This window comes from Macaca fascicularis, chromosome 6 (genome assembly GCF_037993035.2).
Source record: "Macaca fascicularis isolate 582-1 chromosome 6, T2T-MFA8v1.1".
Taxonomy (NCBI): Eukaryota; Metazoa; Chordata; class Mammalia; order Primates; family Cercopithecidae; genus Macaca; species Macaca fascicularis.
The window spans coordinates 8,030,937-8,055,216 of NC_088380.1; the positions used below are offsets into that span (position 1 = coordinate 8,030,937).

Genomic DNA, 24,280 nt, shown 5'->3' on the forward strand with positions numbered 1-24,280 from the left:
ATCAAGAGCCAAGCTGTAATTTTTCTACAGAGCTACACACTGAATCAAGGATCTCCATTTTTCTTCATCAGATTCCTTCCATTTGAGGATCTTAGTCTTGTTTCTCCTCTTAGCCCCATCATTGGTTTCTTCTGCTCCCCCCACCAGCTTGATCCTCCACTTCCTCTTTCGTCATTGTCATTGCAACTGTCACCTCTCTGTTCTCTTCTACTTCCTTGTCCTTGCTGGCAGCAATCCTTGCCAATTTTTACACTTCAGAACAAGTTTACTTACCTTGTCGCTGCTTGGTAACAAGGAAAGATAGCCACCTGTCTCCCTGACCTCTGGAACAACACATTTGGCATAAGTTTTAAAACAATTGTGAGGGAGAACTTTGAGACGTGCATGGAAACTGCATAGGTGAAGCAACTGAACCAAGTGCATCCTGAACCTGTAGTGCCAAACCCACGTCCTCCGAACCCCCATGCGTCTAGTAAGTAGCTGCAAGTGTTGCTGATTTGTCATTTTGCCTGGCATGTCACATGAACGGAAAAAAAATTCCTGCATATCTGCCCAGGTCTGTTTTAGTAAATTACTAGCCTGTGAGCAGAATACAACATATTCCTATTAGATAGCGTATCTGACAAGATTATCACCATGTATTTTTCTAAATCTTCAAACGCAGTAACTTGTTTTAATTTTGTAATTTCAAAAATTTGTCTGTGTAATAACTAGATAATATTTTACCTAATTGACAGCGATATGCAATCTTAGCTAGATGTACATTTTCTCCTGAAGTAATAAACTTTTTAAATGTTCTGCCATTAACATTTTCATTATCATCTCTATTGATAATTTCTGTTTACAGAATTTATCATATTTTTATTCAGAATTTAATTCATATCAGAATTATGAAAATTATCATAATTTCACAAACATAAGAGCATTGATTTTAACAATTTTCTCTTAAAGATACTAATTGTAGTCGATCTGGATGTGAATATAAATATATTGTCCTAATTTGCGAGAATCAAACCAAATGCCATCATCCAATGGAGTCTGAGTTAGATGAGCGTGATATTTCATTTGAAGCTCGGCTCTTCATATTTTATTATAGGTTGGTGCAAAAGTAATTGCGGTTTAAATGTAATGGCCAAAAAAAAAAAGCTCAACCACTCAGGAGGCTGAGACAGGAGAATCGCTTGAACCCAGGAGGCAGCGGTTGCAGTGAGCAGAGATCACGCCATTGCACTCCAGCCTGAGTGGCGACAGAGTGAGACTACGTCTCAGGAAAAAAGAAAAAAAGAACACAGATTTGACTGTGTTTTGTGATATTAATATTATTAGAAGTAGCATGCATTAAACAATAATGATAACCATTCGTGGGTGGATGTTTTCTGGTTACCTGACCCTCTAAGATGCTGCATGTTTAGAGCATTAAGGGACAATTTACTGCATGGCAGATTTCCTGCCACCACCAACCCCTATCCAAACCTGTTCTTGAGTAGAAGCGTCAAGTGCAGATCTGGTTCTGCTGCTGCTGGTGATCAGAGGCCCTGCAGAGCTGGGCCAAGGGCGCCCCCTGCCGCCAGCCAGCAGTCCAGCTCTGGGCAGCCTCTGCGGCTGAGGGCAGCCCTGGCTCAAGCTCCCTGGTAGGTACTCGGAGAAATGAGAGGAGGGCCCGGGAAAATCAGCCCAAGAAGTGAACCCCGAACCTGGTCCCGTGTCTCCTTCAGTGGGGCATGTGCGCTGTAAACAAACATTCTTCATCTTTTCCTATCAGGAGCTGGAAGGAAGAAAAAAAAACCAAAGCCACCATGGTGGAAAGGAATAGAGAGGAGATTTTGTTGTTGTCGTCGTTGTTGTTTACATAGATATAAAGCAAATAGGAATTTGGTCATTAAAATGTTTCTAAGAAATATTGTGTTTTCTTCATTGAAATAACAGAAAGAGTGAACACTTGTAAGTCCTGTCGCACACACCTTCTCTAACTCGTTTAAACCTCTGGAAAGACAGAGGAGGCAGGTACTGTTATTATCCCCATTTCTGAGAGGAAGAAACAGAGACCCCATTTCCGAGACGATCATTAACTGGCAGCAAGTTTCCCAGCAGTGGAGGTTTGAAGCTAGGCCACTGGCTGAATCTTCATCCTTCTCAACTCCTCTCTTCTGTATTTAGACTCTCATTCAACTGCTGTATCAACATTGAACATACAGCAACACTTAGGGCAACAATAATTTTAGGAACAATACAAAAAGAAGATGTGAAAGAAGTAGAGAACTAAAGCACAGCCTATTCATGCTGTTCAGGAATATTCTTTATTTGAATTTGAATTTCACTGATGTCACACCAGCTTTGTTTGCCAATAGATTAACTTAGTAGGATCAATCAAAGGGTATAATTTACATTATTCCTTCTTACGAATTTCTTGAAATCATCACCTTTTTTGTTTGTTTGTTTCCAAGACACATAGTCTTGGGACCACATTCCTTTAGTGTGAAGATATCAATCCCTGGAGTACTTTTACATCCTGCTTGTCATGTCAGATAATGTATGCAAATTATGCCCACGCAGCATCTGCATAGGCAGAGCTGATGTCACTCACAGTTTAGTGGAACTCTGTGTACTGCTGCACACTCATACCTGGGAGATGGTGAGAATCTTTGGAAAGGTGACCCTCAGGATGGGTGAGCTCATTCACTGAGACCCCATAGTGAATGGGGAGCAAATGCTGGCTGTTGTTCCCCAAAGACCTCAATTCCTTCTTATATCAAAAAAGCTTCCCCAACCCCCATATGTATAGCAGCATATTCACAACAGCCAAGAGGTGAAGCAACTCAGTGTCCATTTTATGAATGGATAAAAAAAAAGTATAGATCCATACAATGGAGTTTTATTCAGGCTTTAAAATAGAAGGAAATCTTGGCATAATGCTACAACATCATGATCCTTGGAGACATTATGCTGAGAGAAATAAGCCAGTCACAAAAGGAGAACTACTAGATGGATGAGAGAAATAAGCCAGTCACAAAAGGAGAACTACTAGATGGTTCCACTTACACGAGGTCTTAGAGTAGTCACCATCGTGGAAACAGGAAGGGAAGTGGTGGTTGCCGGGGCTGGGAGGAGGGAGGAATGGAGACTTGTTTCTCCATGGGTGTAGGGTTTCAATTTGGTAAGACTGAAAATCCTAGAGTTGTTACACAACAATGTGAATATGGTTGTCACTACTGAGCTCTACACTTGAAAATGGTTTAAAGAGCATGTTTTATATTATGTGTTTCTCAACACTGTTAAAAAATGTTTTGGGGGAAAAAAAGAGCTTCTCCATGTGGGAGAAAACCCCCACAAGACCAGACGGGATCACACAAAGCCATCATGCCTCATGCCTGAGACTTTCAGATACCGTATTTATAAGTTTAGGTGCCAAACTAAGTCTGTGGCCTGGGCTGTATTCTTGTGATCTGCTAATGCAGCATTAAAAGGGTCAGGAGATGTGCTGATCTCTTTCCACATAAATCAGCTGAATAAATGATAACTTTCATCGTAGCTGTGATCAGAGACCCAACATATCCCCCAGGGTGATGTAATTAACTGACATTTTTCCTTTGAGAAAGGAGTCACTTAAAAACATAACTTCAGGTCTGTTTTAAAAGACATACAAGCACAATGTACCTTTGTCATAGGCATTTAATTTGTTCTCAGTTGGTAGCAATGATGCCAACATAATTTTAATAAGGTTTGTGACTTGGTATGAGTCCCCAGGGGAGGCTAGAATCTACATGTTTATGAATAATGTTGGTGCTTCTTGTGGTTTTAAACATTGTCATCAAGAAACTGGAAAGAAGTCATAAACTAGCAATGCTCTTCTTTTTCTTTCTCTCTTCTCCTAGCAATGCAGCAAAAAAGCCTCTCCCCTGCTCATGTGGCTTTTGAAGTCCTCAGGCATCATTGCCAACCGACCCTGGCCACGGATCTCTCTCACGATCATCACTACAGCCATCATTTTAACCATGGCCGTGTTCAACATGGTAAGCCCCGGACCATGACTGTGTTCAACATGATAAGCCTCTAACCATGGCCGTGTTCAACACGGTAAGCCCTGGACCGTGGCCGTGTTCAACATGGCCAGCCCCGGACTGTGGCCGTGTTCAACATGGTAAGCCTCTAACCATGGCCGTGTTCAACACGGTAAGCCCCGGACCGTGGCCGTGTTCAACACGGTAAGCCCCGGACCATGGCCGTGTTCAACATGGTAAGCCTCTAACCATGGCCGTGTTCAACATGGCCAGCCCCGGACCATGGCCGTGTTCAACATGGCCAACCCCGGACCATGGCTGTGTTCAACATGGTCAGCCCCAGGGTGAGTCAGGGCTCACAGCAGGCAGGGCGTTCTTCCCTTCTGGGACCTGTCCTGTGGAATTTTAGAAACTCGCTTTTAACTCCTTTGCAACACCAGCTGCTGCCTGTTAAATTTAGCATCTAATGGCTACAGCAGTCATTTCTCTAAGGGAAGGGATGCTTTCACAGAGCCACCTTGAGAGATGGGGTGACTCCTTGGAGCAGTTCCCCACTTCCTTGCTCATGGTGGCCCCTCAACAGGCTGCAGAAATGACTGCAATGTCTTAAGGATAGTCATGAGGGGCAAAGGAACCCTCAAACTAGGGGGAGTGCGGTGTCCTGCCCTGGAGTTTAAAAGACCCGATTGCAACCCCGTGCTCCCCGTCTCACCAGCTGCGCGACTATAAGGACATTTTCATTGAACTCTGCAGGCTCCATTTTCACTTCTTTGAAAGTGGGAACCAAGACTTTCTCTACCAAGGTGGTTCTAAGGATTCAATGAGCCAATGTTCCCACCACACTTAGGACAGTTCTGGTCATTTTGTAATTATTGAGCCAATGGCCACTCTTACTATATCAGTCTCATCATTGCTGGTTATCTCCCCCAGAATAGACACTTGGCTCATCACGGTGCTTTGAGACATGTCCTTATTGTTCTCACATCAACAGCAGCAGCCATAGATCTGATGCTTCCTGTAGTGGAGGCTTCCCTCAATGGGAAATGCAGAGTGTTAGGAGATGTAGTCCTTGCCTTCCAGGGGCCCACAGTCAGGTTGTGGTGACAGACCATATATTATTTCATAATAATAACATTGTTTTTATAAAGTAGAAAGCATTCATGCAGTGAAATGTAATATTTATTGAATATAAAGATATGCCTGGTATGTGCTGGTGCTCAGACCCCAAAGACAGTTCTGTGCCTTCTAGGAGTAGGAGTAGGAGTAGGAGACAGACAGCTGGGTAACCTCATCATCAAGTCATTCTGAAACGAGGAGGCGAAGGCAGCAACAGAGGCATGAGGGGAAGGGAGAGCAAGGCCTGTTAGATGGAGTCCTGGAGGGCTAAAGGAGGAGTCTGCCACGTGGACCTGGAGGAAGTGAGGGGCAAGGACAGGTGGGTGGAAGGGGAGAAGGAGGGATGTTTGCCTCTGGGACAAGAACAGAAATTCATATTAAGAAGTAGAGAAAAGGGCCGGGCATGGTGGCTCAAGCCTGTAATCCCAGCACTTTTGGAGGCCGAGACAGGTGGATCACAAGGTCAGGAGATCGAGACCGTCCTGGCTAACATGGTGAAACCCCGTCTCTACTAAAAAATACAAAAAACTAGTCGGGTGAGGTGGCGGGCGCCTGTAGTCCCAGCTACTCAGGAGGCTGAGGCAGGAGAATGGTGTAAACCCAGGAGGCGGAGCTTGCAGTGAGCTGAGATCCGGCCACTGCACTCCAGCCTGGGCGACAGAGCGAGACTCCATCTCAAAAAAAAAAAAAAAAAAAAAAGAAGTAGAGAAAAACAAATCCACCTGAAGAAGTAGATTAGGTCCTTGAATGTTTACATGGGGCCAGTCCTCCAGATCGTAGAGTTCCTCTCACTAGGAACTAGTGATCGTAAGTTCCTCTCAGACACCTGCAGATTCAGGTGAGGGTGACACCACCTGGATCCCAGATGGGCCAAGCACTAGCAGCAGGAGTGGGATGGCCTCTCCATCGCTTTGTGTTGCCTAGAAATTGATCTTAGTGACACCTGCAAAGGCGCCTTCAGAGATAAGCTGTAGCTTGTCCTCCCTGCTCTCTGGAGGTGAATGTGTGTGACTCCTGCAGGTTTTCCTGTGTCATGAGTTTGGGTACAAGCATGCTGGCAGCCCTACCTCACCTGCCTGTGTCCCCCAGCTCCCTCGCCGGAGCTCCCCAAGAAAGAACATGAGGTCAGCCCTGTTGTGGGGTTCCCCAGACATGCAGGCCGCTGAAAGGTGCCACCACAGCTACCTCCTCCAGCCACCCGCTCAGCCTCCAGAACAGCTAGTTCAAAGGCTCCTCTGTTGCTGGAGAAGGAGGGGCTCAGCAGGCAAGTCCATGCAGGCCACAGCCTCCCTGGGCTATTGCAGGCCCTTGGCTGGCAGTCCCCTGTGGAGAGGTCCTGATGGGCCCGGCCCACCGCTGGAAGCCCTCCTCCTGCCCTTCCGTAAGATGAGCGAGTGGCACAAAGTGGGTCTCCCCTTCTTCCTGGATGTTTGCATCACTTGAGGCTTATTTTCTGCTGGGGAAGGAGGCCTCCTCTTCTAGGTCTCAGGCGTGCCTGGATGGTGACATCTTTTATTTCCAATTAGGGCTTAATCCAGAATGAATGGAAAACAGCTGAAGAGGGAAAATGTGCCATGTCTAGACAACAAGCAATTTTCTGGGGTACCACTGGGCTCCAGAAAGACAGAAATGCCAGGGCTCAGGTGGAGACCTGCTGCATTCATCCACTCAAGGCACCTGCTCATGGGAGCGAGACTGGCCAGCCGGGCGCATTCTGCCTGAAGAACAGGGTTGGGAGGCAGGGGTGGTGGGGAGTGCTGTTCTTGCTGTGGTCCCAGAGCTTGCTTTAGGGGGACGGCCTCAGGGTGAGGAACTCAAGGTGAGAGATTTAAGACAGGGACAAGAGAGAGGCTTTCTTGAAAGAGCCTTTCTGCAGACACGCCACGAGCCACAAGAATGCCTCAGCTCTCTGCATATGCAATTTCCTGGATACTGCAAGGATGTGAAGAAATCACGGGGGAGGAACCTGGACAGAGAGAGAGGCAGGCAAGGGGCGTTGGCCTGAGACGCCAGAAGTCTGAGTGTGTTTTCTAAAATGGGTTTTTTGGGCTCGACTTTGTAACCTGCATGTATGCGTTAGTGCTGCTGTCCCAAGATCCAGCTTCCCAGGAGAGCGCACGGCCAAGCACCAAGTGCGCTTTGGTAGATGAAAGCTGTGAGAGAGACTGGGTTGGAAGTGACTCTGTGGCGGAGGGGCTGATGAAAGCACACTTGAAGGGCAGCAGGGTGCACAAGCTAGCGTTCCGATGTACTCAGAACCCTCGGGTGACTGACACATGCATGTAAAATGAAGCCTCCTCCTGGCCCGTCAGGAGCGTGTTCACCGTGCATGCAAGCAAATTGAGTACACTTCCTGAGGTCGACCTTCACTGGTCAGTAGCAGCACATATGAGTTAGGGGACAATACATTTAACATCATATACGCAAACGTAAGAGTGAGATCATTTTTTCTTTCTCTCTTATTATATAAATTTCAGTTGTGGAACATGATGTTTTGATATACATATAAACTGTGAAATGATTACTACAGGCAAGCAACTGAACATATCCATCGCCTTCCACATAACCTCTTGTGTGTGATTAGAGCACCTAAAATCTACTCCCTTAGCAAATCTTAAATACAACAGAGTATTATTGACCAAGTCCTCCCGCTGTGCTTTAGTAATCTAGGTGCGTTCATCCCACATGACTGCAACTTTGTACCCTTTGACCTACATCTTCCCATTTCCTGGCCTCCCCCACACCTGGTAACCACCATTCTACTCTCTGTTTCTGTGTATTCAGCTTTGTTTATTCCATATATAAGTGAGATCATGCAGCATTCATTTTTCCGTGCCTGGGTTATTTTACTTAGCATAATGTTCTGCATATCCATCTATGTTGTTGCAAATGACAAGATTTTTCTCTTTTTTAAGGCTAAATAATTTTCCATTGTGTATGGTGTGTATCAAAATTTCTTTTCTATTTTGTTCTTTTTTTTTTCTTTTTTCTTTTTCTTTCTTTATTTTATTTTATTTTTTTTTTTTCTTTCTGAGATGGAGTCTCACCCTGTCACCCAGGCTGGAATGCGATGGGGTGATCTCGGCTCACTGCAACCTCCACTTCCCAGGTTCAAATGATTCTCCTACCTCAGCCCCCCGAGTAACTGGGATTTCAGGCGCCCACCACTATGCCCAGCTAATTTTTGTATTTTTAGTAGAGATGAGGTTTTACCATGTTGGCCAGGCTGGTCTTGAACTCCTGACCTCGTGATCTGCTGCCTCGGCCTCCCAAAGTGCTGGTATTACAGGTGTGAGTCACCATGCCCAGCCCCAAATTTTTTTATCTAATCATCCATCAATAGACAGATTGTTTCCATATCTTGGGTGTTATGAATAATACTAGAATGAACTTTGAGGAAATCTTTGGTTTTTTTCCACATGTCCTAGGAAAATGCCTTCCATTCATTAGTTATTAAATGAAAGAATGAGTGAGTGAATAGGTAAGCATACAGCCCTCTAAATAAGAAACCATTTCCTTTTGTAACATCTAGTTTGACCTTATAAAACCAGAATTTATCACGTAATTCTTAAAGATGATATAAATGAGAAACAAATCTGGTTTGGAAGCTAACTCTATTTTGTGTAGTGTAATTAGTCATGATTGACAGACAGTTCAGTCACTGTCTATAAATGTTTGACAAGCTGATCATTTAGGAGGAGACATTCTTTCAACAGTAGCTACGATCCTTTAGAGAGAGAACGAAGTAACAGAAATATGTCTCCAATGTTGTTTTCCTTCCTCCACAGAAGACACATTAAAAGTATGATGGATGATCCTTGAGATTTATTTCTTTCTCAAAAATCATTCATCACACTTTTTAATACTTTTAATGTGCCTTCTGCAGATTTTCCACATACCAAGCTGCCTTCTGTAGCAGTAGAAGCAGGAAATAAGCTAAATTACCTTCCCCTACTTTTTCCTGTCTATCGATGCAGGGGGAGAAGAAATCAGAGCTGCTCAGGCACTGAATTCCTCCAAGTGTGCAGAAAAATACCGTTTGTATTGATACCTGGTGCCATGAACTTAGTGGTTCTTTTCCACGCAGGTGCTCCTCTTATACTTATGTCAAAGAAAAAACGTAAAACTGTAGGAAAGTTGACGTTGGGTACGGAAAGGAAATAACATGACCTAGCTGTACAGCCTTGTGTATAATGTCTTATTAATCACAGAAGAGGCAGGACTTGTCCATGGAGCTCTGCCTCTGGCCACATCTGAGGATCTGCAGATGCCCCGGGCTCCTGAACTCCGACTGTGTGAGGCGGAGGCAGCGCTCAGGGCCACATGCCTCATGAGGTGGTGCTGATGCGGCACTCAGACTGCCCAAGCAGGCAGGCAGGCAGGTTAGGAGGGGGCACCTGTGCAGGGCGGTGCAAGGGAAGCGGGCTCCTGTCACTCACGTCAGGAAGGCGACACCTTCTGCTGAAGGATGTGAGTGAAACTCAGTCTTTACTTACATGCAGTTCAATGGTCCCAGGATTGTTTCTGTCTCTTTTTACCTAGTCCCACTTGAACCTGTCCATCCGGGAGCAGTTTCTAGTTAAAGGAGTATAGCTTTTCATGTTTTTTCTCAGCATTTTTTTTTTTCTGAACACGTTTTCCAGACTGAGGGAGCCCCATCCTCAAGTTGTATTTCTATTTCTTAGCTGTTGTTAACCCAGTGAGACTAATCCAGGCATCGGACTCACATTTCAGCAAGAATAACAGTTCTTTGTGTTGGCGGAGGTGGGGGGCTGTGGGAGTGCATATGCTTTAAGTCACTGGGAAGAGCATGTAACTTGCTCTCAGAAAACTTCATCTGTTTAAAGTCCTAGCCTCATTCATGTCCTCATGTATAGCACCTGTGATTTGTTTAAGTTTTCCCTTTGAGGCAGAGGAAGAGTGCTTTCATTTTCTTTCTTTGTTTTTTCTGTTTCTAATGTATTTTTTAATTGTGTATGATATATATAACATAAGATATATTACTGAACAATTTTTAAACATACAGTTTAGTAACATTAAGTACATTTGCAATGTTGTGCGACCGTCACCACCATCTATCTCCAGAGTGTTTTTCATTTTCCCAAACAGCAACTCTGTCTCCATGAAACACTCACTCCCCATCCTCCCTCTCCCCAGCCCCAGGTCACCATTGTGCTGCTTCCTGTTTCTATGAATTTGCCTATTCCAGGGACCCCACATGAGTGGAGTCACACAATATCTGTCCCTCTGTGTCTGGCTCCTTGCCCCTGGCATTGTGCCCTCGGGTGTTCCTTTTCTTCTGGATGTCCCAGTCCCTTTGCAGCAGGTGAGCCTCCGTTTGCCCTGCATTTTTCCAGCCAGTGGCAAGCAGCCCTTGTTAACTGCCTCTCTGTCATCATCTGCCACGACTCTGTACCTCAAAGGGGAGAGATGCGTTAGGAATAACGTGTGACGGCTTGAGGCTGCCCTGACCTGCCTCTGCTGTTGACTGCGTGGATGGGCCGGTTCATCTCGAGGCTCCGCGTCAATTTCCAGTCACTAATATTTATTCCCAGCCTGCATTTTAATGACCCTTACAAGAGCCAGGGTCAATGGGAACCGTGTGTTCAGAGAACTGGCTTTTTAAGTCTCATTACTCATTAGTATTGAATGCCAAAATGTCCAAGTCAGTTTTATTTCCAGTGAATTGTGTGATTTTAACGGGACATCTGAAACACTCGACGTTTATCCATGTGATACCAACACCTCAATAAAAAGTGGAGAAAAACAATTGGTGGTCCATGTTTGTTTCATATGTAGTGTTTTTTCCGTATTAGTCTCCAGCTGGCTGTTGAGAATCTCATATGAGTGGCCGAATGTGCTGCCATTTTATTCCTGACATTTTGAGAATGTCATCACTTGATTCCTTGCAGCATTTTGCAATTTCTTCTGAGAAATTTCCAAGAAATTTATTATAAGTAAAGCATATATAAATCTGTGAGCCAGCCAGGCAAGGAGTTAGCCATAGTTAACTAGTAGTCTAGTCAGGTAGACTTCTAATTTCAACCAAATGACAAACACAATGATGTCATCAGGCAGAAAACAATACAAAAGCACCTGTTCACAGTTTAATGTGATTCGAAAAATGTAATTCTGATATGTTTTAAATTGCCTGAGAAATGTAAAATTTGCAAGTAAACTAAAAATATGCAGTGTTCCTTAGCATTTTATTTAGGAAGTTTTGTTCAGAATGATGACATCATTGTCCCAATTATGACAAAGGTTGTAGAAAATTAAATTGGGTCCAGAGAAGAGCTCCCTAAATCATTAGGATGCTAAAAATATTTTCAGTGGAGAAAGTTGGGGTAGTTTTACCTGGAAGGAAGGTGGGCAAGGGATTAGTAACTCTCTTGAGTGTTTGACTGGCTACAATTAGGGAATGATATGAGTTTGTTACTTTAAAATGCAAAGAAGACAGAGGAAGGGAAGTTGATTCAAAATTGTAATATGATTTTAGACAGAATGAAGAGTTTCTTGAATTTATGGGGAGTTGATATTAATAACTACTAGAAAGACATAGCAGAAGTGGATTAGGAAACATGTGTAGTGATTGGAGTTTTCTCTTGTTATTCAAGTTCAACCATCATATTTATTGCAAAACCTCCTTGCAAGACACATTTTTCACAAAGTAAACTACTCATTTTTTGTATGTCAAGAATGCAACACTTCATTTTACCTAGTTTTTTGCCTATATGGTGATATAATCAAGAAGTTTTTGTTAATTATTTTAAGATCCTTGGCACTTAAGGCTACTAACCCACCAAGCTAAACAATCTCCTTTTCTTTGCCATTTGTTGATTTTTTTAATATTTAAATCAATTGGATTTTTGGTCTATCAGATCTAAATCTAAATCTGTACCCTTTTGGAGCCTGATGTTTGCCAAGCAATTATTCCATTATTTTCTTTTCTAATCCCTGATATAATTTTTTCCAAAATATTAGCACATTTGTAGTTCGGCCAGGGATGTGACAATTTTTACAAGTTCTTTCATCATACATAAAGAAATCTACTATATTTCTTTGATGCTTAAATCAGCATTTTGCCAAATTTAATCAAATGATATAATGGGCAGAAATATTGTATCTCATATCTCTATAGACTATGAGGGGAATGTTCCCAAGAATAGACTAAATAAATGTCTTCTTATCTATCCAAATAAATTAGTTTAGGTATTTGACGGAACTATGCAGTCCAGGGAAATAACTCAATAGAAACAAACAAAAGCAACCGTAGAAACTATAAGGAAGTTTCACTTTTTAAACCTTGAATATGTATGGTTAACCCTATGCAGAAAACACAAGTTGTTCAATAGGTGTATGGATGAGATTAATTTCTTTCAGTAAAAGGAATGGGCTGAAGTCATGATTCTCTGGTTTGTTTCCAGAACATTCCTCTGACCCTTAGCCACATGACAGAAAAGTGGCTGATCCTTGGGTATTTAGTCTGGGTGCAGCTTCTGTAGGACAGAGAGCGAGCGGGCGAGAGAGGATGAGAGAGAGAGAGAGACAAATTTCTCCTGCCTTGCTAACAGGTTGATGCTGTCCTTCTGGTGCTTATATTGGTGACCATTACATAAGAGCTCATTATTTTCTCAGCATTACCTTTCTGTTTTTTAGTTAAAATCCCCTTTCCAGCAGTCCTGAGAATATCCGTCCTTTTAAATTGTTCACCCCTTATAATCTGAGTTGCCAAGCACTCACAAATAATAGATACGAATGTCGAGGCTGGCGATTGCATTTTGCCCATAAAATTAATTTTCATTCTAAACATCAAAAATTCATAGGATTGTATTGACTCATTTAATGTTTGAGCCAAGATGGCAAAGGTACTGGGGGAAAAAACATTCTGAAGGCTCCGAATTGATGGTAGAGAGTTGAATGTATACATGGTGATACCGGCTTCAAAGGCGTTATCGGATTCAAATGTAATTCTAACTACTCCCTCTGCCAAGAGCTTTGTGTACTTTTAATTTACTGTTTGATAGAGGTGTCTCTAATTTCTTTAATGTGAATTTTGAAGTTCTGGAATTCTCTATTGAATGTATAGAACAATAAATCGTTAATTACTTATTCAGTAGGAATTCCCAAGTCCACATAAACAATCCTGTTGACTGTGCATAAGGAACACAGAATTCATAAAGTTAACACCCACATGCTAGTTATTTAATCTAATTTGCACTAATTCATTGAAAAAAAAAAAAAAACCTTCTCTTTGCAGTTTTTCCTGAGTGACTCAGAGGAAACAATCCCTCCAACTGCCAATACAACAAACACAAGCTTTTCAGCCTCAAATAATCAGGCGGCGATTCTGCGTGCGCAAAATTTATTTTTCCTCCCGGTAAGAACATTGCAATTATGACTGCATTGGTGGCTCTCCTGTATGCTAGTAGTCTGGATTAACATATATCCTTTTTAAGTTTCATATGTGTTCTAGACTTTGCATTTCCTCTCTGGTATCAATCCCTGAGTGGTCCTGAAATTACAAATGTCAGCCTCTGCTAGAAGTCCGGGTCCTTGGGGACTGGCTAAACTTACATCTGAAAACTTACAATGTTATTGTGATGCTTTCACCGGTAATGTTTGCCTTCTTCTCTTAACCACTACAGCACTTCTAGCATATTTCCTACCATATGGCATTCAATTATAAGGCACCATGTTTCTGGGTTTCTCACTTAGAGACAGTTGCTCCAGTGAATTAATATTATCCCCCTTAAAGCTGTGATAAAACTACCCACATCTCATTTTCTTCCCTCTTCTTTGGCGGCATACGTTGCCCAGTGATTCTGTTCCCCAGTAATTCTTGCTAACTGACTCATCTTAACCAGTATCACAAAAGACCTAGGTTGAAACTTCAAAACGTATTAACACATTAGTCTTCCAAGTGAAGAGTTAAGTCAGTTATTTACTGCTTAACAACTTTGTTCTTCCATACATCGTTTGTGAAAAAAAAAAGTGTTGATACTCTCCTTTTCACTTTCCAAATAATTATCTGGAAGTAGTGCAGATTATGCTTGTTTAGTTTCCGTCTCAAATAATCAGTTTTGAGAATGCTAAGTGAACTATTTTGGGGACTGAAATTGATAATTTAATATGTATGCTTTCAAAATTCCCTACCAAAATGTTTAACTCCATTAGCTATGGCAATAAAGTGGATTTATTTTCCCATTCCTCCTTCTCTGATTTTCTTCCTTGATATTTTGCTCTGTTCTTTTTTCCCTTCCCATCATTTCATTTCTTGGGAAGCTCACAGTTCCATGCACAGATAGAAGTGACTTCTGGTGTTCTTTCCTGAAGGCTTCTGAGGCCTTGACTACGTCATGGGCAAGATGGCCAAGGTGCAAAAGCAGTGTCCCCATGGGCTTGGGAAGAGGGGGTGGTATAGGTTCGTCCCTTACCCAGGAGATCCTGCCCTTCAAATGAGGTGTTATCATAAACTCCAGTGAGGACTAGGTGTTGACTTCTCTATTTAGTTATGTGAAAAGTGAAAAGCTGGAGTCATCGTGAGAGTCTATTGAATGTAGTCTCACTGTGGGCCATTTGTGGGCCATTTGGAGCTCTCTTTTTCAAAGAAATATTTAAATTAACGGTGTGGCCTGCCTCTTCCTCCTTGATCCAATGGTGTTGGCATCCGTATGATCCATAGGCTGGATGCTGGGAAGAGAGTGCAACGACCAAGCCGTCCCCCTTTCGCATCCACGTGGCACTTTAAGTTTAAAATTTTAACATGAAGATGCTTTCTGACAGGAAAAAAAAAAAAAAAGAATAGCTGCAATACTTTTTTAAATCTCTCCTTCGCTATGTTTGAGCCAAACAACTCGCCACACTTGGCATCCCTAAAAGAATAAGGAAATCATTTTGAATTTCATGTAGGTAAATCTGTGTAATATCTTATTTGCAGTCAAAGAAAATTATTAAAAACTTAAAGTGGGGAAAGGCAACATTTACTCAGTCTTAAAAAGATTCTGAAAAAGCACACAATAGGTTCTCTAAAATCTAGGTGGGATTTAGTAAACGGCTACTATCTTTCCAATAATGAGGCCTTGAAGATCCTGGCCAGCGTTGCCAAGGAAGCCCCAGGTCTGCATGGACTGGCTGCACAGAAACCGCATTGTGAACTCACGGGTTTAGCGGTCCCCAAGGAGCCTGGAGACATCCTGGCTTCCTCCCTAAAGGATCCCAGGGAACAGTTGAAAAGCCGTTTTGTGGGTGTGTGCCACACAGGCGTCATTTCTCTCAAACCCCATGTTATGTGATGCCTGAAGTTGCCCAGCAAGCTGAGAAGCATGCCCAGCTCACTGCTGGTGCTGGTATAAAGTGATATAACTCTTCTAAGTGGTAATTTCAAGAATTATCAAAAAGCACAAGACAGACACACTTTTTACCCTGTAATACTAATTTTGAAAATTAGTTTTAAAAGTGAAAAGGTTTACCAAACACGTGTTCGTGCATGTGTTTATATAACATCAACAAAAAGAAAGCAAAAGAAAGAAAACAACCTAAAAATTTGAAAATGCAAATTTTAAAATAAATTTTGTTGTAACACAGGATAAGGTTATACTTAACCACCATATAAGACATTGTAAAAAAAATTAATGACATATAAGTGCATATTCATAATAAATTATTCATTGAAAAGTATGGTTTTAAAAAATACAAAACAGTATGATCTTAATTTTTTAAAACAATACTGCCAATAATAAGTAGAAAGAAAAAGACTGGAAATTCATATACAAATAATGAATAGTGGCTAAAGTGGATGTTGGGGATTATCAGAGACCCTTATTTTTATATATATCCTTTTGTATATTTCCCAGTCTTTAACATCTGGTGTATTGTTTCTGTAGCAGGAAAACACAGTCCTTTTAAAATTCCAAAATTAGCCATAAAGGATCTTTGCAGTGTAGGTTGTTTGTACCACAGCGGGCACTTGGTATGCATTACGTCATTTCACCCAAAAATGAGCCTGGTGAAGTAGGTATTATTGGGGTTCTTGTTTTGCAGGTGAAGAAGCTAAGACCCAGATACTTTAGTCTTAATAAATTACTCCCGATAGCGGTGGCTGTTACCTTTCTGTAAAATACAAGTTGGTTTCAATGATTATGTCGAAACTGGTAAACATTACTAGCAATCAGGTTACCAGTAAGTACACTCCAATAGAAGTCGGTTCAGAATCCTACTGCCAGAACCGCTGACCATCTGGAGCCTTCCCTGGTCGGCTAAACCGTGGAGCCAGGACAGGCTCCCAGCCTGGCGTCTTGCACTGTTCTCTCCCACACGTCCCTGGATGGCTATTTACAGGTTCCCAACCTACCTTTTTATGCCAGATCACCTCTTGCACAGCCTCCAAGCATTCTAGAAGGCCATTTTACAGAAATGGACTAAAGTATACTTCCCATTAACATACATATTTTAGTAGATGTTCTTGAAATGTGAAAATAAAAAATGTAAAGCCTACGAATGAATTTTGAAATGTGGAACCTTAGCATATTTTATAGGTGTTGACACATAGTTCAAAGGTTCAAACTGTGAGAACCTTTAAAATTTTACCCCAGGTCCCCACACACCAAACAATCCACATATACCCCTTGATACATACACACCCTCTTATAAGTGGTTCCTTATTCTGTTCTCTCATTCGATTAAGTTGAACTGGTTGATAATTTTCATTATAACAGTGGTTTTCAACATAATTTTAGAAACAGAGCTCTTTCAAAAACCAAAACTTACAAAAGACTTTTAGTGTGTAGTAATAATAGCAGAATTTCCAAGTTTCTCACGGACTAGGCTGTTCTGAACTCTTTTGTTACTCAATCTTCATGAGACTTCTCCAAGATGGGTGTTATCATCATCTTTACTTTGAGTGACTCTTGGAGGACACAGATTGCCTTGTTAAGGTCAGCTGCTTTGGGGAATCTGATGGGACAGGATCCCTGAATAAGAGCCTTGCCCCCGCCAGTTCCTGGGGCAATTTCCCTGGTTTTAAGGAGCAATTTTAAAATACTCAAGACTCTTGATTAAAGGGCTACTAGGTTATTAATGAGGGCTTCTCAAATTCTTTGTGAAGGCCCTTTTTTCATTTTGCTTTGTTTTGTGTTTTTAATTTCTAATCTATGACAGACTAATGCTTTTGAAAAATGTAATGGTGAATTAACAGCAAAATGAGCTAAAAAGGAAGCCATATGAAATGCAAGCTCATATTTCATTATATTCATCAGAAACAAGCTTACTCTGCCAAGTTTCTATCCACATTGTGTGCCTGTCTTGCAGAACTCACTGCTGTACTTTGAGTGGTCTTGTTCTAAGCAACATAGAGCATTAATGTACCTTGTATCAGAGTCCTCAGACCTGCCCTAAAGTAGATACTTAGTAACTTCTCTAAGGTGACAAGGGCAGAACTCTCTAGAAATAAGGTCTCTTTTCAGAGGGCGTGCTACACCCCTCCTCCCTCTCAGATACTGCCTGTCCACCTGTTCACAGCTCTGTTGATTCTATCATTTTACTACGTTAACCCACGTGGTCTCTTCTTTTCCTTTTCCTGTTCTCTATTGTGGGAAGCCATGAGAGGCAGAAAAATGGAGACCTGACATCAGACAATTGCAGCTAAGAAACTGTGCTCACAACACTCAGTGTTCCTTAAAATGCTGCCACCTGAAATGAAGAGTGGCCTTCACATTCCCATGCAAAGAAAGACTTTAACTCCCTGAAGAGTGACCCAGTTGGTGTGTAATCCAGTGTGAGGTATTGGTCTTCCTTTTGAAGCCAAGTGCCAGGTCGAAGTCCTTACTAATGGGATTTCTACTCATTCCTGCTTTTCTACTCATTTCCTACTCATTTCTAAGGCTGCCTTCACTCAAGTGTGCCTCTTACAAAGAGAAAGCCTGCCATATGATCACTGCAAGCTGCTATTTCCAACTTTCCTTTCTTCCACAGGAACAGGACTGTTGAGCTAGTATCAGTAGCCTTCCACATAGCTTAATGTAGATGGCTTTAGCTGGGGAAATCAAAGGCAGAGCTCAAATGACAAAAGTAAGCAGCTCTTACCTGGCTTACTCAGTATGATGAAATTAAAATCGAGTAATTTAAAAGCTGGGCTATTTTAAAAGACAAGGTTTAAAAAAATCAATAAGATCTATGTTTTATTAAAAGTCTTAATTTTTTTTTTTTTTTTTTTTTTGAGTGTTGTCTCTGTTCTAGGAATGCTGAGATAGTAACACAAACCTTGTTCACAGAAACCCCATGATGGAGCAAATAAAGCCTTTCTGAAGATGGCGCCTGTTTCCCTGCAGCGAGTCCCTCCTGGCGTGCAGGACTCTGGGCTCTGTGCATTAGTCTTTTATCTCTGTTGTTTTCAATGACCTACAAGGAGAATATGATTACCCTCATTTTACAGTGTCATGCAGACACTGTGATACAAGCAAGTTAGGTCACTGGCTGCAAATAAGTGAGCTAATGAGCTAGTGAAGAGTTGAATTCAGAGCTATCCAAAGCCTATCTGAACGGTGCCTGCAGTGGTAAATGGTGAGGAAATGGTTCACCTGGGGCAGGCCTGCCTGCAGCTTGCTCTGCCCTAAGATGGACGATACGAGCTCGCTGGCTCCCACTTGGTTCTTCCACTTTCTTCTGGTGCCTGTTGAACTCCCGGGGATTCATGACTCACCCTGGTCAAGGCTTTTGATTTAAATCCTTCTGTTTTAAATAGGCCCCTCTGACACACAGTTTCTCTTTTAATAAAATGTCTGGGCCTCCTTCTGCTTTTAACAGTTGTCTGTAATGATTTATATTATCTTAATGAATTAAAGAATTGAAAGGCCAAAAAAGATTCTATAGACGTTAACTTACATTTAAGGAATGTATAGGAGGCCACAATGTTTTCATTTTCAAGAAATAAATAACATTGGATTATAACAATGTGTCTTCCATGTAAGTTTTTTTTACAATTTTATTCCTAAAAAGTGGCAATATACGTGCTTATTTTTATTTATCATGCAAGGTTGGCTCAGAAAACTTTGGATGATTTTTTTTTCTGAATTTAATGTATCCAGGCATTTGCCCCTGGATCAAAGATAAGAAACAGGCCTCTGTTTTCACAGCCGGCTTATATATTGACCAAATGAGATTGGCAGTGGCCCCTGATTGTAATTGTTTCAGAAATTGTAACAGTTTCTTAGAAGAGATCCTAAGGATTTGTCTGTTGTCCTTCGCTGTTTCAGTACTTTATCTACAGCTGCATTCTGGGACTGATATCCTGTTCCGTGTTCCTGCGGGTGAACTACGAGCTGAAGATGTTGATCATGATGGTGGCGTTGGTGGGCTACAACACCATCCTACTCCACACCCACGCCCACGTCCTGGGCGACTACAGCCAGGTCTTGTTTGAGAGGTGAGCCGCTGCCTCTTCCTTCTCTTACTTTAGTTCTTTCCTAGCATGTGGATAGCGTGAGTGTGTGTTGAGTAAATGCAAGTTAGCGATGTCATTGTCATTGATAAATCATTCTGAGAGAATTTCTTTGAAGTGATACCTCAGAAAGATGATATGTGTTTTTGTTGTAGATTACATCTGATTATGTATTCTCAAACACACATAGAAGATGTGAAGTGGTTTCAAGAGAAGAACTGTGTTATAACCTATACTATGCTGATAAAAGTAATCTAAGATTGTCCACCTCAGCACTATTGATATTTTGGACTAAATAATTCTCTGTGGGGGGCGTTGTCCTGTGCGTAGTAAGTAGGGTGTTTAGTGACATCCCTGGCCTCTACCCACTGAATGCCAGTCACAATCTCCAGTGCCCCAAGTCATGACAACTGGAAATGTCTCTAGAAATTGCCAAGTGTCCTCAGGAAGGCAAAATGGCCCTCAGTTCAAAGCAAGATATTGAAAAAATAAGTAGCTGTATTCACAATTTACAGTGTTATATTTCTCACTAGAGGTTTTCTAAAATACTGTTATGGGGAAGAGGAACTATCAATCCTGAAAATTCTTTGTTCTATGGAGAAATTGACTTCCAAGAAAATATATGATTGCTTTAGGTCTTTCAACTGTAAGGCTAGATGCAGCAAGAATGATTCTACCGGGTGCACTCACTCAGGTTTATAACCAGTTTCCTGTTACCGAATTACTTCCGTATATGAATATATACGGAAGCTTATAATGAATATTTGTTTGAAAAAAATTGTTTTAATCGTTTTAATACTCTCCACATCACATCTCAAAAACAAAACATTTTCTAACAAGCGTTAGGTTTATTTCTGAACCCACCAGATGTCAAAGTATTTTCTAGGAGGGCTTTGCACTGTCCTCCATCCTATTTCTATATTTATTTTAACATAATATAAATGCCTTAAATATTTGCATTGATTTATTACTCCAGAAAGTTGTTTTGTGTTGATAGTACATGGCCACCTATTTCTCCACTGGAGACCTGGTGTTAGGAATGGCAGTCATCGCACTGTGTAGACACTTCTTAGCAATAAGAACCTTTGCAGGAGATGCAACCCATTCTTTTCACCTAATTTAATTTTCGTCATCCTCCACACAATGAAACTCTACTATCTGTAATCAAGCTTCAGGCAGTGGAGTTGCAAAAATGCATAATTATATGTATGATTCCTTAGCCAAAATGAGAATGGAAGTTAATTTTCCAATAAATTCTCAAAATTGCCAACTAAACATGCTTTACTATTGCTCTGCTGCATCCAGAAAGCCTGTGTTGTATTCCTAAATAAATGTAGCATTATTGATTTTCACACGCAGCCGATAACCCTACTAAGTTTCCCTTTATTAAATTTAAATCCCCTGAATATGTTACACATCCGAAGCAAAAGAAGAAATCAGATTACCAAGTTCCTGGTGTGGAGAGAATTGCTTTTGGGGACCTCAGTGAGGCGCTTGAGGAGACAGGCAATCTCTGAGTAGAACCCCCACAGCAGAAGAGTAGTTATCAGGTTGAAGAAAAGGAGTTTTACCTTTAGATCACATTCACTGTATTAAAGCTCTTTTGTGCTTGCAGCTCGGTTTGTCTTTGCAATGACCTTGAAGCTAGGGAGACTGACTTGAGAAACCTCGGCGACTTGCCTTCACTTCCATCAGTAAAGCTAGCACCCTCCTTGGGAGCACGTGCCTGTCTCTCACTTCCTATTTTTTAAAAAAATGTTGTGGTTACATAATAGGTATACATATTTATGGGGTACATGAGATGTTTTCATACATCTTGCAATGTGAAATAATTGCATCATGGAGAATAAGATATCCATCCCCTCAAGCATTTATCCTTTGTGTTTCAAATAATCCAATGACACTTTTTACTTATTTATTTATCTGAGGCAGAATTTTGCTTTGTCGCTCAGACTGGAGTGCAATGGCACAATCTTGGCTCACTGCAACCTCTGCCTCCTGGGTTCAAGCCATTATCCTGCCTCAGCCTCTCTAGTAGCTGGGATTACAGGTGCCTGCCACCATGCCCGGCTACTTTTTTACATATATATTTTTTTTAGTAGAGACAGGGTTTCATCATGTTGGCCAGGCTGGTCTCAAACTCCTGGCCTCAAGTGATCCACCTACCTCAGCCTCCCAAAGTGTTGGGATCACAGGCATGAGCCACCACGCCCGGCCTTAGTTATTTTTAAATGTACAATTAAGTTATTGTTGACTGTAGTCGCCTTGTTGTGCTATGAAATAGTAGGTCTTACTCATTATTTTTTCCCACTTCCTAATTTTGATCAGAAGTTCTGGCACTTCTTGAACTGATCCCTGAACAGGCTGCACAATATTCTCAGAAGCATCTTCTGTGGAAAGATGAGTCTTACTGATGTAATAGCAGAAAAGCATAATACCTCAAAATCAATGAATATTCTATGATGTGCACTTAAAACTAACTCCCACTCTGAAAGTGGGATTTTAGAAGCCTCCCAATTTCTCCGGCCTCATTGCCTGTTTTACATAACCCTGTGACTTGTGCCAGAGGTAAAACCAACCAACGTTAATGTTTTCCTTCTCTTTTCTGAGATCCAAGAACTTTTCCCCATCAAATAATTGACATCAGTTTTCTCATCCTTTGCCTTGCTTATTGATGCTGACACACACTTCCCAATATGAAAGTGAGATCCTTTAAAAAAAAAATCTGTGCAGTGTGGTGCCTTGAGAATGAACATCACTTAATCCCAAAGCCAGAGGTGTCCCTGAAGGCGGGAGCTGGCTCACAGGATGGCCAGGCAGCACCGCCTTTTCTGATTGAGTCCGTCTGTACCATTGAAGTCATAGCATTTGGTCCCATCCCTTTGGTGACTTGTCTCTGGGCACCACATTCTTGCCTTCTCTCTCCTGCTCTGGTCTTCTTTCTGGGACCCTTGCTTGACTGTGACAGGTCAGTGTCCTTGCTGTCCACCAAGGCCCCTAGACCTGCTCCTCATTGGCCTTGAGTGCTCCCATGACACTGTGATGGTTAATGTTAGGTGTCAGCTTGATTGGATTGAAGGATGCCTAGATGGCTGATAAAGTATTGTTTCTGGGTGTGTGTGCAAGGGTGTTGCCAGAGGAGACTGACATTTGAGTTGGTGGACTCAGAGAAGAAGACCCACCCTCAGTGTGGTGGGCACCACCCAATCGGCTGCCAGCGCAGCCAGAACAAAGCAGGTGAAAGAAGGTGGGATAAGCTGGCTTGCTGGGTCTTCTGATTTCCATCTTTCTCCTGTGCTGGATGCTTCGTGCCCTTGAACATCAAACTCCAGGTTCTTTGGTTTTTGGACTCTGGGACTTGTACAGCAGCATCTCCAGGGTTCTCAGTACAGAAGGCTGCACTGTTGATTTCCCTGGTTTTGAGGCTTTGGGACTTGGACTGAGCCTCTCCCAGCATCTCTCTTTCCCTGCTTTGCAGATGGCCTGTCATGGGGCTTCACCATGCAATCCGGTGAGCCAATTCTCGGTAATAAACTGCCTTCTATATATACATACATCCTATTGGTTCTATCCCTCTGGAAAACCCCGACTAATACATAGACCTCCCTCAAGCTTCTGGCTTTCACCGCTCAGTATGCCAGAGGACCAAGCAGCTCCTCTGCCTGTTTCACCCAGGAAACGTGGAAGGTACCCATCCTGGGTGAAGGGGACGTGGCCTCTGTCGCCTGTTAGCCCCTTTTCTGTGATATACACATATGGGCTGAGGACTTTAACGCACTCTCCTGAATCATGCAGAAGAGAAGATCTGAACCAAATACCATGGTTTATAACAGTGCCTGGCATCTAGTACTCAACAAAAATCTGTTGAATGAATGAACAAAAGCAGGTCGTGCTCTCGAACAATGGGAAGAGCCTGACACCGGCTTCCTGAAATCTCTCGCCTCACCTGCTTCCCTGAAGACAGAGTGTATCTCCAGATCACTGAGGATGTGTCTTTTAGTATCCACTTCAGGTTCTGTTCATATCTTTATATTTCAAAGGAAAGTTCAGGGAGGGCATCTCTGTTTAAAGGCAGTGCCGGCCGTCTTCCTCTGTACTTTGTCCTGCATGTGGCTTCATCGTGGCTCCGGTGGCAGGGCCTTTTCAGAACGAACTTGACATTGCTCGTGGATGGGCCAACAAGATGTTACAAACCAATGGAGTTGGCAGAGGAAAAAGGAGAGGGATGCGCTAGAAAAATTTCGTATCAAATAATTAAGAAAATGGTATTTAAGACATTCTTACACATTCAAGAGTGTGAAGAGTAGACTTTTCAGGAGGAAAGAAAGACCACTCAGAGAGAGTGTGCCATTGAAAATCCATTAGGAAGGAGGCCAGGAGTGTCCCGGTATTTAACGTGACCTGCTGGGGCGTGATTCAGATAAGTCGCCTCCTGCTGAAGGTAGCTCAGGAGGTTCTCAGATGTTTTCTGTTCTTTGGTGTCCATAGCAGTCCTCAGTACTGTCTGTGAATGGATCGATAATGGTTGTGGTTCCTATCTGTGACACTGTCTCCCAAAGCCCTTAGCCAGAGCTGTTGAGACACCAGCTGCTCTTCAAGGTGATAGTGATATTAATAACAACGGATGTTGCTGGAAGCTGTTTTTGTCTCAAAGACACTTATCCTTCCCATGACAAAGGCTTGCTACTGAGTCTGCAAGAAGTTGTCGGATTTTTCCTGAGTTTTTTTCTCT

General features: G+C 42.2%; 1 protein-coding gene across 2 annotated transcripts in view; it reads left to right on the plus strand.

Moving 5' to 3' along the window:
• The window catches only part of ADCY2 (adenylate cyclase 2), a 426,625-nt gene that overhangs the window by 351,653 nt on the left and 50,692 nt on the right, over positions 1-24,280 (plus strand). For both annotated transcript variants that reach the window (XR_012413577.1, XM_005556577.5), the window contains exons 16-18: positions 3,873-4,010; positions 13,372-13,491; positions 19,364-19,533. Coding sequence is in view for 1 of the 2 variants with exons in the window: in XM_005556577.5 (XP_005556634.2) it covers positions 3,873-4,010; positions 13,372-13,491; positions 19,364-19,533 (428 nt within the window). In the remaining variant the exon portion in view is untranslated. The remainder of the gene's footprint in view (positions 1-3,872; positions 4,011-13,371; positions 13,492-19,363; positions 19,534-24,280) is intronic.